This window comes from Ictidomys tridecemlineatus, chromosome 11 (assembly GCF_052094955.1).
Source record: "Ictidomys tridecemlineatus isolate mIctTri1 chromosome 11, mIctTri1.hap1, whole genome shotgun sequence".
NCBI classification, from domain to species: Eukaryota; Metazoa; Chordata; class Mammalia; order Rodentia; family Sciuridae; genus Ictidomys; species Ictidomys tridecemlineatus.
The window spans coordinates 122566720-122579093 of record NC_135487.1 but is presented as its reverse complement, the minus strand read 5'-3'; the positions used below and the strand labels follow the sequence as shown (position 1 = coordinate 122579093).

The following is a 12374-nucleotide window of genomic DNA, read 5'->3' as shown; positions in this document are numbered from 1 at the left end:
GAGGTCTCCTTGAGCGGTCCCCACTTTGTCCATGCAGTGACATTGCTGAGAAAGTCGTCTCCCTGTCTGCACCGTACATTCCAACAGGGGTGAGGTCATCCTCCAGGGGGCAGATATTGGTTCTTGGGAAGGTGAAGGAAACAAAAACCTTACTTTTTTTTTTTTTTTTTATGTATGAAACTCACCTATACATATAGCACATAAAAAGATGCACACATATCTGTGGGTATTAACATTTCATGGAGGAGGAGGGCAGCTGGTAAAAAAAAAAAACACTGGGGCTGTGGCTCAGTGGTAAAGCTCTTGCCTAGCATGCATGAAGCACTGGGTTCGATCCCCAGCACCACAGGAAAATAATAAATAAATGTATGTCCATCTGCAACCAAAAAAAGGAAAAAAAAAAAGGCTGGTCTTGAGTTCCTGATGGCCCATTTCAGCAGTCCCTAAAAAACACCAAAAGATCCCAACTTTCCTAAGAACTGTGAACTAGGAGAGGCACAAGGGATGCTGTAGTGGATAAGACAAACATCGGGCCCTTAAATGTTAGCAGGGGCCGGGCACAGTGGCTCACCCCTGCAATCCCAGTGCCACCGAAGGCTGAGGCAGAAGGGTCACAGTTCAAAGCCAGCCTCGGCAATTTAGCAAGGCCCTAAGCAACTCAGCGAGACCCTGTCTCTAAATAAAATGCAAAGAAAAGGGCTGGGGATGTGGTCCAGTGGTTAAGTGCCCCTGAGTTCTATCCCTGGCACCAAAAAAAAAAAAAAAGGTTAGATGGGGGGAGACACAAATGCAAAGCAAGAACATGGAGAAAATATTCGCCAGTTGTGACTTAAAAGACATTACAAATAAAAAGCGGGACCTCTGTGAGTACAAAGGGAAGGATAGCCTTTCTCAGAAGGGCCTTGCCTTTACAAACAGGGGTTCCTGTTTGTACGCTTGCTCATTTACATCTTGATTTGCACAGTTCTGGGCCCTCCTTAGCTAACCTGTGTAATTCCACTATTTTCCCATTCAGAAGCTCCATGCCAACTTATGTGACAGTGAACAAGTCTTTTGCAACTGCTCTGATACCTTGACTTTGCATGACTCTTTTGGGATGCCCTTAACCTAAGAAGGGCCTTAGCCTGAGTAACTCCATTTTGAAATAAAACCCCAGTGCCACGGCTGGGGTAGTGGCTCAGCCGTAGAGTGTTCACCTAGCACGTTTGAGGCCCTGGGTTCGATCCTCAGCACCACATATAAATAAAGGTATTGTGTCCAACTACAACTAAAAAATAAATATTAAAAAAAAAAAAACTACAGTCCCCAGCAGGCATGCCTACAGAGCCCTCCCATATGGTCACCAGGCACAGCCTGATAAAATAAATCACTTTCCACAACCCTGATACAGCTCAGAGTGAAGTCTCTGTCATTGGCCTTCGCCCTGATAAAAGCCAAAGGCGAGAGATCGGGGCGCAAACCACCAGACCAGCTGATAGGGATTGGAAGGGTGGTCAGAAGCCCCCAAATTTAGCATAAATGATGCGGCAAATGAATAGACATTCAGCCAGCCAGCACTGATGCCCACATGCCGGAGAGCCTGCCCGGAGGGCCTGATGAGGACCTGGACCGACATCCCAGCTCTTCTCATCGTCTGCCTGATCCTCTGCACCATCCTCACGGCTCTCAAACTCTACAGCCCCATCTTGACCCTGGTGAGCAAGGCAACGTCTCCTTAAGACCCTCTCCTCAGCCAGCCGCCGGCTCCACCCCAGGAAAAGCCTCCATCGGTTCCTGACCTGATTACTGGGGTCTGAGTGAGTGTGCACCGCTGGACTTAAGGCCTAAGAGCCTCTAGTTCTGGCCCTGGAGCTCAGCTGCAGAGGGAATGTCTGTCATGAACCTAAGAGTGTTTGCTGTGCTTAGAATTAACTTAACAATCGTTTGCTTTGAATTGATCATGTCTCTTGCAGTGCCCAGAATTAAGGATCGTCATTTTCTTGATTAAGAACCTATAGAGTGAAATTGTGTTAAGTGATCTGAGTGAATAAAGCATTGAAAGGGGCAGAAGCGCGTGGACATTCTTTAGTTCTCCCCTCGACTGCCTACGTGACACTTTTGCTCATCTTGACCGGCTCTCACCACCAAACGCATCAGAACACTGAGCCGGTCAAGCACGTCGGTGCTTGATCTATGTTAGGCACCTCACGTGGACCTAGAGGATGTATGAATTTGAAGAAATGCTGGGGGGTGAGGGGAAGTTGTTTCCATTTGAGAAATGACAAGTTATTTGAATATAAACAAATGTATGGCTTGGCATTTTCAGAGAGCCCAGGCACAGCTTTGGAAATATATATAAAAATATTTTTTGTTTTTCTGAGAGGTCTGAACAGTTGGAAGGTGGCCCTCAACATATGAAAACACACAGCTACCAGGGCTGAGAAACAGACATCTCTTAGGAGGGCTGTCATGTCCGTGTTTGAAAACCCAGGGGTGAGACGGGACACCAAGTTCTTCTACTTCCCCTTTTCTAATTTCTACCTATCTTATCTGAATATGACCTCCCATTTTCCCTTGTAGATGGGAAATAAGCCTGCCTTTTGGTGAGACAGACATGCCCTGCCTGCAGCCAGGCCTGGTTCCCATGTTTCTGTGGCTGTTGCTGCTGATCCTGGGTGAGTAGAGGGACTGGGATAGGACAGTGGCTTCAGTTCCTACGGTCAGACAAGGGAGCCTCTGTCTCTTCTTTTACATTGGGGTTCATAGTCAGATAGCAAGAAAAGACAGAGAAGGCCCGCTTTCCCAAGACAGCCATAAAACTCCAAATACAGCCATCCGAGGAAGCCAAGGATTGGCCCTTGGTTTTGTATCATTGCTGGCTTTTTTTTTTTTAATCCTATAGGAGATTTGGGCTTAAATTACTGCCAATCCACAGCTCTAAATTCTTTCCTTGTACAGCTCCCAATGAAATAATTTTTCAGACAAGCAGTAGCTTCCCAAATCTAGGTGAGTCAGGCAAGGTCTACTGAGAAACAAGACCTCCTTCTCCCCTGTTTTTAAGCCAAAATTTAGCCAGAGTTTTTAAAAGTAGAAGGAATAAGAGGAGGCCCAAGAAAGTGAGGGGAGGATAAGCCATTTCTCCAAGTGGTTCCTGCGTGGGCACTGTGAGTTCCTGTGGGAGAAGAGAGGAAGGGAATGGAGTAAGAAGTTGTCACGCAGGCGGGTGCAGAGACGAGCCAGGCCTGTGGACGGGCACTGCGTTTGTAAAGTCAATCATAGACTGAATGTTTTCCTGGTTGTTTAGGAACTTTGGGTGGTACACAATGGGTGCCAAGAATTGGGAGGAAAAAAGCCGTTGTGCAGTTAGGTTGTCAGAAAAGTTCTCCTAAAGCATCTGATTGAAAAGATTTGAGAAACATCGTTCTATGCTAATAACCTTTGCTTCTGGATTCCCTCACAGCTCCCGGAGGAGAACAATCACGTAAGTTTCCCCTCCTTTCTGTTCCTCCCAAATTCTGATCACTCATCCCCTCAGCCAGCATGTTGGGGCTATTTGCCCAACACTTGCAAATGAGGACATCGGGGAGATGCCAACATCAGTTGCTGTGGTGGGGTCACACCTGTTACCATGTTGGGCAAATAGGCCCCAGCTTCTCAGTTTCTAGCTCATCCCACATTACCAGGACACCCCGGTGCAGAGAGGGAGCAAGCATGAGCAGAAGGAAGGGTAGACGCAGCAAGCAACTGTTCAGAGACTCTCGGGCCTCATGTCCTCCACCCCCGAAGTCATTTCCTCTGTGTGTCCAAGTTAGTGCTGCTACCAAAGGAAACAGGAATCGCTTCTATTCACAGAGGGTAATGACACAGTAAAACCCTTCTATATTTCCAAAAGGAGCTCATGCCTCAGCTTCCGGTCCATCAGTGAGCTGCAATCCTAAACACAAGCCTGATTTCTCAAGCAGGCCGACCTTCTTACTTCAAATTCTTTATATGCCTTTGTTATTGATTGTGTCCAACTTAGATGGAGAGTAGAGAAGAGTTGCCTTCCCTGTAGATTCTCCAACTAAGCAAAGTTTAAAAATAACAAAAGTAAAGAAAGAATCTTGTTTATTACATGTTTAAAGTCAAGCCCAAAGTGATTTTTTTTTGGGTGGGGGGAGTCTAGAAACTGCTTTTGAACAGCCCAGGTTCACCTTCATCTTGAAAAGAATGAATAGAACAAAAATATCTCAGAGCCTACCTTCTGGACTTAGCAGTCTTTGTACAATGAGAAATCTTTTTTTTTTTTTTTTTTTTTTGTACTGGGAATTGAATCCAGGGGTGCTTTACCACTGAGTTACATCCCCAGACCTTTTTCCTTTGAGACAGGGTTTCCCTATGTTGCCCAGTCTGGCTTTCAACTGGCAACCCTCCTGCCTCAGCTTCCCAAGTTGCTGGGATTACAAAAATGTGCCACCACACCTGGCACTAATCATGTCTTCTAGACTGTTCTGAGCCGCTGCCAAGACCCCCATCTCCTACGATATCCCCTTGCCCGTGTGCAGGGTAGGCAAAGGATGAGGAAGAACAGATTCTCTCCCAGGCATTTTTCAAAGCTGTCTCTGTGACATTTCTAACCCCAGTCCCAGGAAAATCCCCAGCTGCAAGGCTGGCCCCTCCCATGTCCTCCGCCCACCCCCTCACTAACCTGCCTTTGTCTATTTCCCATTTAGAAGTACCACCCAAAGCTGTACTTCTGCTCCATCCTCCATGGTCCACAGTCTTCAAGGGAGAAAAGATGATTCTCACATGCGTGAATCACCATTTGCAATTCCAGGAAGGCGCATCTTGGTATCGGAACAATAAATTGATTGACAAAACATCTGGAAGGATCCTAATCAAAACATCTGGTTCTTACCAGTGCAAGACCCAAGGATCCTCCCAGAGTGACCCTGTACATGTGGAATTTTCATCTGGTGAGAAAAAGGAGGAGTTTCTAAAATCGAACCACTGGGCAGAATATCTGCGAGCTGGGTTAACACGGGGAACCCAGAAGGCACTGTGACAGGCGTGGGCACGTGTGATGGGGAGAGCAAGAAGCACGGCAGCAGCAAAGTGTGGTGCTGTCCACTTCCTCATTCAGAGAAGTGTCTGCACCCCAGGGGCCACCAGGCAAAAAGGAGGCCAGGTCTGACTATGGTATGGGATAGATTTCCTCTTTTAAAGATGGGATTTCTCAAGGACATTTTCCAGAAATTAGTCCCCTCTTCCAGAACAAGGAAGAATCTAGTATGGAGCATGTGGAAAAATTGGTGGAGGACATTTGCAGGCGTGTACAGGGCTGTAGGTCTTTTCTCATGGGGAGAACTGAGAGCAAAGAAAGAAATGAGAGGGAAGAATTGAGTACGTCCTCCGCTCTTTGCAGACTGGCTGATCCTCCAGGTGCCATACCCGGTCTTTGAAGGAGATGATATAGATCTGAGATGCCAAGGGAGGAGAGAAGAGATAATACATAAAAAGATTTACTACAAAGATGGAAAACAACTTCCTGATGGTGATAACTCAGACTTCATCAGATTACATTCAGTCCGCCAAGACGAGAGCAAATATCATTGTGCTGTTTCTAAGGGATTTTCTTGGGATTCTTTTTGGAAAGAAACTTCAAAATCCCTAAGAATCCAAGTTCAAGGTAATGGTTGAGCGCCTGTGGGTTTAGGTTTTGGCAGTGAAGCTGTGAGGATCAAGGGAGGGTGTTTATCAGTGGGGATTTCATGAAAAAATCTCCTTGGGCCATGGGAGGAAGACGGTCCCCACTTCGGGGTGCTGACAGCACAGGTAGATCTATGCCCCGTTCCCTAAGGATTGTGTTCCTTCTCTCTAGAGCTCTTTCCACATCCTGTGCTGAAAGCCAGTCCCTCCCAGCCCATCGAGGGAGGCCCATGGACTCTGACCTGTGAGACGCAGCTTGCTTTTCAGAGGTCACAGGTCCAGCTCCAGTTCTGCTTCTTCAGAGATGGCCATACCCTGGGGTCAGGCTGCAGCAGCTCCCCAGAGCTCCAGATCCCCACCATGGGGAGCGAAGACTCGGGGCTCTACCAGTGTAAGGCAGAGGCAGCAACTCCCAGAATCACGAAAATGAGCCGGGTGTCCCGTGTGCTTGTGCAGAGTAAGTGTTACAGGGGCTGCTTGCTCTTCCAGAGCTGGGGAGAGGAGAACAGTTCAGGACACCCCCTGCCCCTAGGGTGGTTGATGTCGAGAGAGGCTCCAGCGATTATGGTATCTTTCTCTCTTTGGACTCAGTATTGGACTAACTTCCCTAGGACCCTCTTTTCCATCTAAGCCAGGCAATAGTAATTATCCATCAGTTACTGGGTGCCCAAACCGGACAACTAGAAGCACCATTGACCAAATGCTGTCTGAGAAGGTCCCGATAGTGTTTTCATAGTAGACTTAACCTCACACCAAAATCATCAGAAAAGGGGAAGATGACTATGGACTGGAATAGTCAGAGAAGAATGTGGGGGCATGGAAGAGAGACTGGAGAACCCTTAAAGGATGGGGAAAGAGTTTGGATTCTGAGAAAAGTCACTTCAGTACTCTTTTTCTGTTTATAAAATGTGATTACAAACAACACCGGGTTTAAGATCATGGGCCTGGTGCCTGCATTTCCCAAGGATAGGACCTGTTGTGGGAGTGGGAAGGGGTACTGATCTCTTTATAAAATTAATTTCTTCTTTCCGACTTTGGACCCATTGCATCTACGACTACTGGCCTATTCCTGGCGGCTCCAGACTTTTCCTTGACTCTGAAGTGCTTGCCATCAAAACCCTCCCGTGTTACCTTGTGTCTCCCCAGGAATCCCTGTATCTGATGTGAATCTAGAGATCCAGCCCCCAGGGGGGCAGCTGATTGAAGGAGAAAATCTGGTCCTTATCTGTTCAGTAGCCACGGGCACAGGGAATATCACATTCTCCTGGCACAAAGAGGGAACAAGTCTGGGCAGAAAAACCCAGCGTTCCCTGTTGGCAGAGCTGCGAGTGCCCGCCGTGCAGAAGCGTGATACTGGGAGGTACTACTGTGCGGCTGACAACAACCACGTCCCCATCCTCAGCAAGCGGATCACCGTCACTGTGAGAAGTGAGCTCCTGATTCCTCCTTACCACCCTTGTTTTGCAAGCCAGAGCTGAAGTTCTCCATCAGCCCTGAAGTTTTGGAAGCAGGCAAATGAACAGAGGCGAAGATCCAAAAAAACGACCCCTGCCGCTACAAACGTGGCAAAATGAGCGGAAGATGCTTTGCTCCATGGGGAGAGGACTTTGGGATGATGGGGACAGAATTCTCCAGGGCTACTTTTCTGGGTTTTAGGACAATGCTTCTGATCCTTAGATTAGGAAAGTGCAGGCAGTGGGGAACAGAAGTGATCAAGGGATATATCTATTTCTAAGCTCATCTGACAGCCCTTCTGTCTCCCTCAGGTCTTGTGTCCCGCCCTGTGCTCACCCTCAGGGCTCCCAGGGCCCAGGCTGTGGTGGGGGATGTGGTGGAGCTTCACTGCGAGGCCCTGAGGGGCTCTCCCCCGATCCTGTACCAGTTTTACCTGGAGGACGTCACCCTGGGGAACAGCTCGGTGCCCTCTGGGGGAGGGGCATCCTTCAACCTCTCTCTGACTACAGAACATTCTGGAAACTACTCCTGCGAGGCCGACAATGGCCAGGGTGCCCAGCGCAGTCACAGAGTGAGTCTCCATGTCCTAGGTAAGCAGGTTGTACACACAGTAGTCCAGACACAGCAGAACTCTGCTGGACTTCTTGCCGGCATGGATTCTTTCCTGTGATTATACATTCCTTTGTTTTCCTCTATAAGAGGCTACAGTTCCCATATTCCCCACTCCAGAGGAAGTTCAAAGACTCCAAAATTCCAGATACACGAGCTGCAGCGATCACTGGCAAGGAAACATCATTCCCTGCCCTGATCATGATTTTCTTCCTGCCTGCATGCACCTTTTATTTTATTTTTTTAAAGGTGGTGGTGCTGGGATTTGAACCCAGGGCCTTGTGCATGTGAGGCTAGCCACAGCAGAAGCCATCTTTCTTGCAGCCAGTGTTGGCTCATATTTCAGGTCTAATCATTGCCATTCAATGAATGGTCCCACATCCACACTCCCTCCCCTTGAGTCAGTCTGTAACACAAAGCAGAGCTTAAGATCCTTCCCAAGCGTCTCTTGCCAGTGAAACACACAGCTTCAATCTAAAGCACTGCACACAAAGAGAACTATCTCATTTAAGTTTCTTCACCACTTAGCAGAACCAGCAATCTTCTCGTTCCTATTCCACACGAATGGTTTTTCTATTCTCATTTGCTGTCCTATCTCTAGAGTTCTCAATGAATGTGGAATTATTGTTGCTAGTGCTGTATCTGGATATTTTTGGGCCAGTCTGGATCAATTAGTTCGGTAGCCAATGATTGGGCGACTATTGAATGTCATGCAAAGTTTCAGCAACTGGAAATACAACACAGGAAAGATAAATCCCTGTTCTTATGGAACTTAAATTCTATTGGGGTCATCTGATATATGACAATGATAGACGAATGGATGAAGGGATAGAGGGATGGATGGATGGATAGATGGACGGATGGATGGATAGATGGACGGATGGATGATAGAGGGAGGGATGTTACACAGTGCTGAATAGTAACTTGGAAAATGAAGTCAGGTAATTGGGTGGAGAATAATGAGGTCCTAAATTAGATAGATATGGAACCATGTCTTGATCTTAGAGCTAAGATTCAGCAATAGGAATATCCTAGAAGTAGGATTTTAGTTATATCTGTTAATAATGATAGCTTGCATTCATGGATCACTTTACATACATGATTCTTATTATAATAGTTTGAGATATAATTTATTATTAGCTCCTTTTTAGAAATGAATAAACAGACTTAGAGAAGTTAAAGTTTTTAAAAATCAAGATTACAGCCAGGCATGCCTATAATAATACCTGACACTCCAGAGGCTGAGGCAGGAGGATTGCAAATTGGAGACCAGCCTTTGTAACTTAGGAAGGCCCTGAGCAACTTCTCAAGATCCTGTCTCAAAATAAAAAATAAAAAGGGCTGGGAATGTAGCTCAGTGGTAAAACGCCCCTGGACTAGATCCTCAGTAGCTAAATAAATAAATAAGTAAAGTAAAAGTCAAGATTAAAGAGTTAACAAAGAGCAGAATCAGGATTCAAACCTATGTTTTTCTGAATCCAGGTTTGTGTTCCTACTATGAACTATGCAGAATACTCTTTTATTACAGTTTCTTGTACACATGCTTATACAAAACTGCCAATGAACTATTTTCCTCTCTCAGTTCCAGTGTCCCACCCTGTCCTCACATTCAGGACTCCCAGGGCCCAGGCTGTGGTGGGGGACGTGGTGGGGCTTCACTGTGAGGCCCTGGGGGGCTCTCCCCCGATCCTGTACCAGTTTTATCACGAGGACGTCATCCTGGGGAACATCTTGGCGCCCTCTGGAGGAGGAGCATCCTTCAACTTCTCCCTGACTGCAGAACATTCTGGAAACTACTCCTGTGCAGCTAACAATGGCCTGGGGGCCCAGCGCAGTGAGGTGGTGGCACTCAGCATCACAGGTGAGTTAGTGGCACCTGAACTAGAGGCCATAGCAGTAGGCAGTAAAACATTCCTCCAGTGGATGGTACAAATTCTATCAATGGCCAAGTTTCTGAACACGCCCACCAAGGTGTGGAGCAGCTTGAGATTGATGCTGATTTCATGTGGGAAGGGGAAAGGGAATAAATTTTAACCTTAGATGCTGGTGACCACCTTTTAACATGTCATTGTTTTGAAAATTACAAATTATACTAAAGATAATTTGAATGGAGAAATCAGAAACTGGAAAATTACCTGCCCTGATAGATCTTAGCTCCACTTGCATGTTTTTTTGTCTAGATCCAAAACTTTTGCCCTTGAAACTCAAGTATATATCTTGGCTCTCAGGGAATTCCAGGAGAAGAATTGTTCTTATGACCACAGGAGTCACTGGGGGATTGCTCCTCATCCTTGTCTTTGCTGCTACTTGGCTGTATCGCATCAAGAGCCAAAAGAAACCAGGTAGGTGTCTCTGTCTTAGCCCTTAAGGCTGTGACTTTGGCCGTTGCTATATTGATTTGGAGTTGGGTAGTGCATCCTGTAAAGGCCAATTATTCCTCCTAAGTACTAGTCCCTCAGTTTTACAGGCAATAGTAACAAAAAAGGTAGCATAAAGTTTTCAATGGGATTTTTTTACCTCTTGTGTTTAATTTGAGATGAATTATGTATCAGAGCTTTGCTTTCAATTAAAATTTGGAAAATTAAGCACTTTACTGTTCTACCTGCATTCCAAAGCCTACTGAAAACAAAAGGGCCCCCAAACCCCTCCACCATTTGTAACAAAAAGCAGGTGATCGTCAAAAGTGCAAATCATAAGCCAAGATATATTTGAATAGCAGTCAACTATAATGAAATTTGGATAAAACTAAGAGAGAACAACTGAGAGGAGATTAAAAATCCAATTGCTGATTGTTGGTTGTACATAGATACACAATTGCCTTTTGCATGTTAATCGTATACTCTGCAACCTCACTAAACTCCTTACTTAGTTCTAATATCTGTTTTGTAGGTTTCATAAAATTGTCTATCTAGATGGCATGCTGTCTGCTAATAAAGACAGTATCACTTTTTTCCAGTCTTAACCTTTTATTTTTCTTTCTTGATTGCACTGTCTAAAACCTTTTATATAATGTTGAATAGAACTAGTCAGAGCAGACATCTCTGTCTTGTTCCTAACCTTAGGTAAAAAGTATTCAGTTTCTCACAATTAAGTATTTTACCAACTGCCGGATTTTTATAGACTCACTTTATCTGGCTAAGCAAGTCCCTACTAATTCCTAATTTGTTTAGAATTTTTACTGGCACAGATATTTGTCAAGTGCTTTTTCTGCATTGATTAAAATAATCAGGTGATTTTCTATTTTCAGTCTATTAATAAGGTTAACTTTGAGTGTTCGAGCCATATTATATTTCTGGGGTCTTTATCATGATGGTTGGATTTGATTTGCTAAAATTTTATTAAGAATGCTTGTACCTGTGTGTAAGAGGGAGTTGGTTGATATCTTTCTCTTCTCTTGCCTTTATAGGATTTGCTGTCAAAATTGTAGCCACCTAGCTAACCCTTTCAATATCCTCCATTCTTCTTTGTGTGTTCACATTTCCATCTCGTATCATTTTTGATCTGCCAAAAGGGATTCTTCTAACATTTCTTACAGTAAGTGTGCTGTCATTACTAAATTCATTTATGTTCTTACTGATTTTCTGTATACTATCAATTGTTGAGATAGGGAATTGAAATCTTCAACTGCAAGTGTGAATTTATTCATTTCTTCCTGCAGTCGTATCTAGTTCTGCTTTGAGGATTTGATGCTCTTTATGAGCTGTGTGAATATTTAGAATCGTTATGTGTTTTTGATGAATTGAAAAAATTTATCCTTACAAAATGACCCTCTTTACCAAACCTCCCGGATAGTATCACTTACTTTGAAATAGTTCTTGTTTGATACTAATGTAATAATGAACTATGATTAATACAATTATAAATGTTAGCATGTTAACAAATATAATCACTGCTAACATGGTATTTATTTCCCTGTCCTTTTGATTTATCTGTGTCCTATACTTTAGTGTATCTTTTTTAAATAATTAAAATGTGATTAATTCCTTTTTTTTCCTTTCATCCAATATGAGAGTCTCCACCTTTTATGAAAGGTGTTTAGACCATCTGTAAGTGAGATTTTATTTTATTTTAATTGTCATATAATACTTATACTTATTTATGGATACAATATTATAAGTCAATACATGTACATGATATGTATTGATCAAATTAGGATAACTAGCATTTTCATCTCCTCAAATATAACAATTTATATGTCTGGGGAATTTTCAAGTACTTCTGTAGTTATTTCTAGAAGCATAATAAATTGTTGTAGGCCATAGTTACCCCACAGTGTTACACAATATTCTAATGAATCCCCCATCTAATCTCTGTCTAACCTCCCTCCCCACTACCTAGAAGAGGGCATTAGAATCTCACTGTTGAAGTGGATAATGTTCAAAAAGCAGACTATTCGGTCACCACGACACCAGGAAGGAGGAGTGTACTGACTATTTTATGTGATCCATATGAACAGAAGGCCAGGGGGTATTCTGTCCACCAGGTCTAAAAGAATTGCTGTTGTTTTGTTTTGCTTGTGGTGCTGAGAATCGAACCCAGGACTTCATGCATGCCAAGCAAGTGCTCAGCCCTTCATTGGCTTCCTGAAGAAGTGTATTAAATAGCAGACTCACCGAGAAGTGGTGACAGTTCACCAGGAAGAG

At 44.4% G+C, this 12374-nt stretch overlaps 1 protein-coding gene across 1 annotated transcript; it reads left to right on the top strand.

The window, feature by feature from the left end:
- The first annotated feature begins 1567 nt into the window (after nucleotides 1-1567).
- LOC144368720 (Fc receptor-like protein 3) lies at nucleotides 1568-11166 on the top strand. The gene is made up of 7 exons (XM_078027845.1): nucleotides 1568-1694; nucleotides 5819-6124; nucleotides 6814-7095; nucleotides 7434-7712; nucleotides 9314-9592; nucleotides 9912-10073; nucleotides 11138-11166. Exons 1-7 carry the CDS (start codon nucleotides 1568-1570, stop codon nucleotides 11164-11166), a joined length of 1464 nt encoding a protein of 487 aa, XP_077883971.1.
- Nucleotides 11167-12374: the final 1208 nt, after the last annotated feature.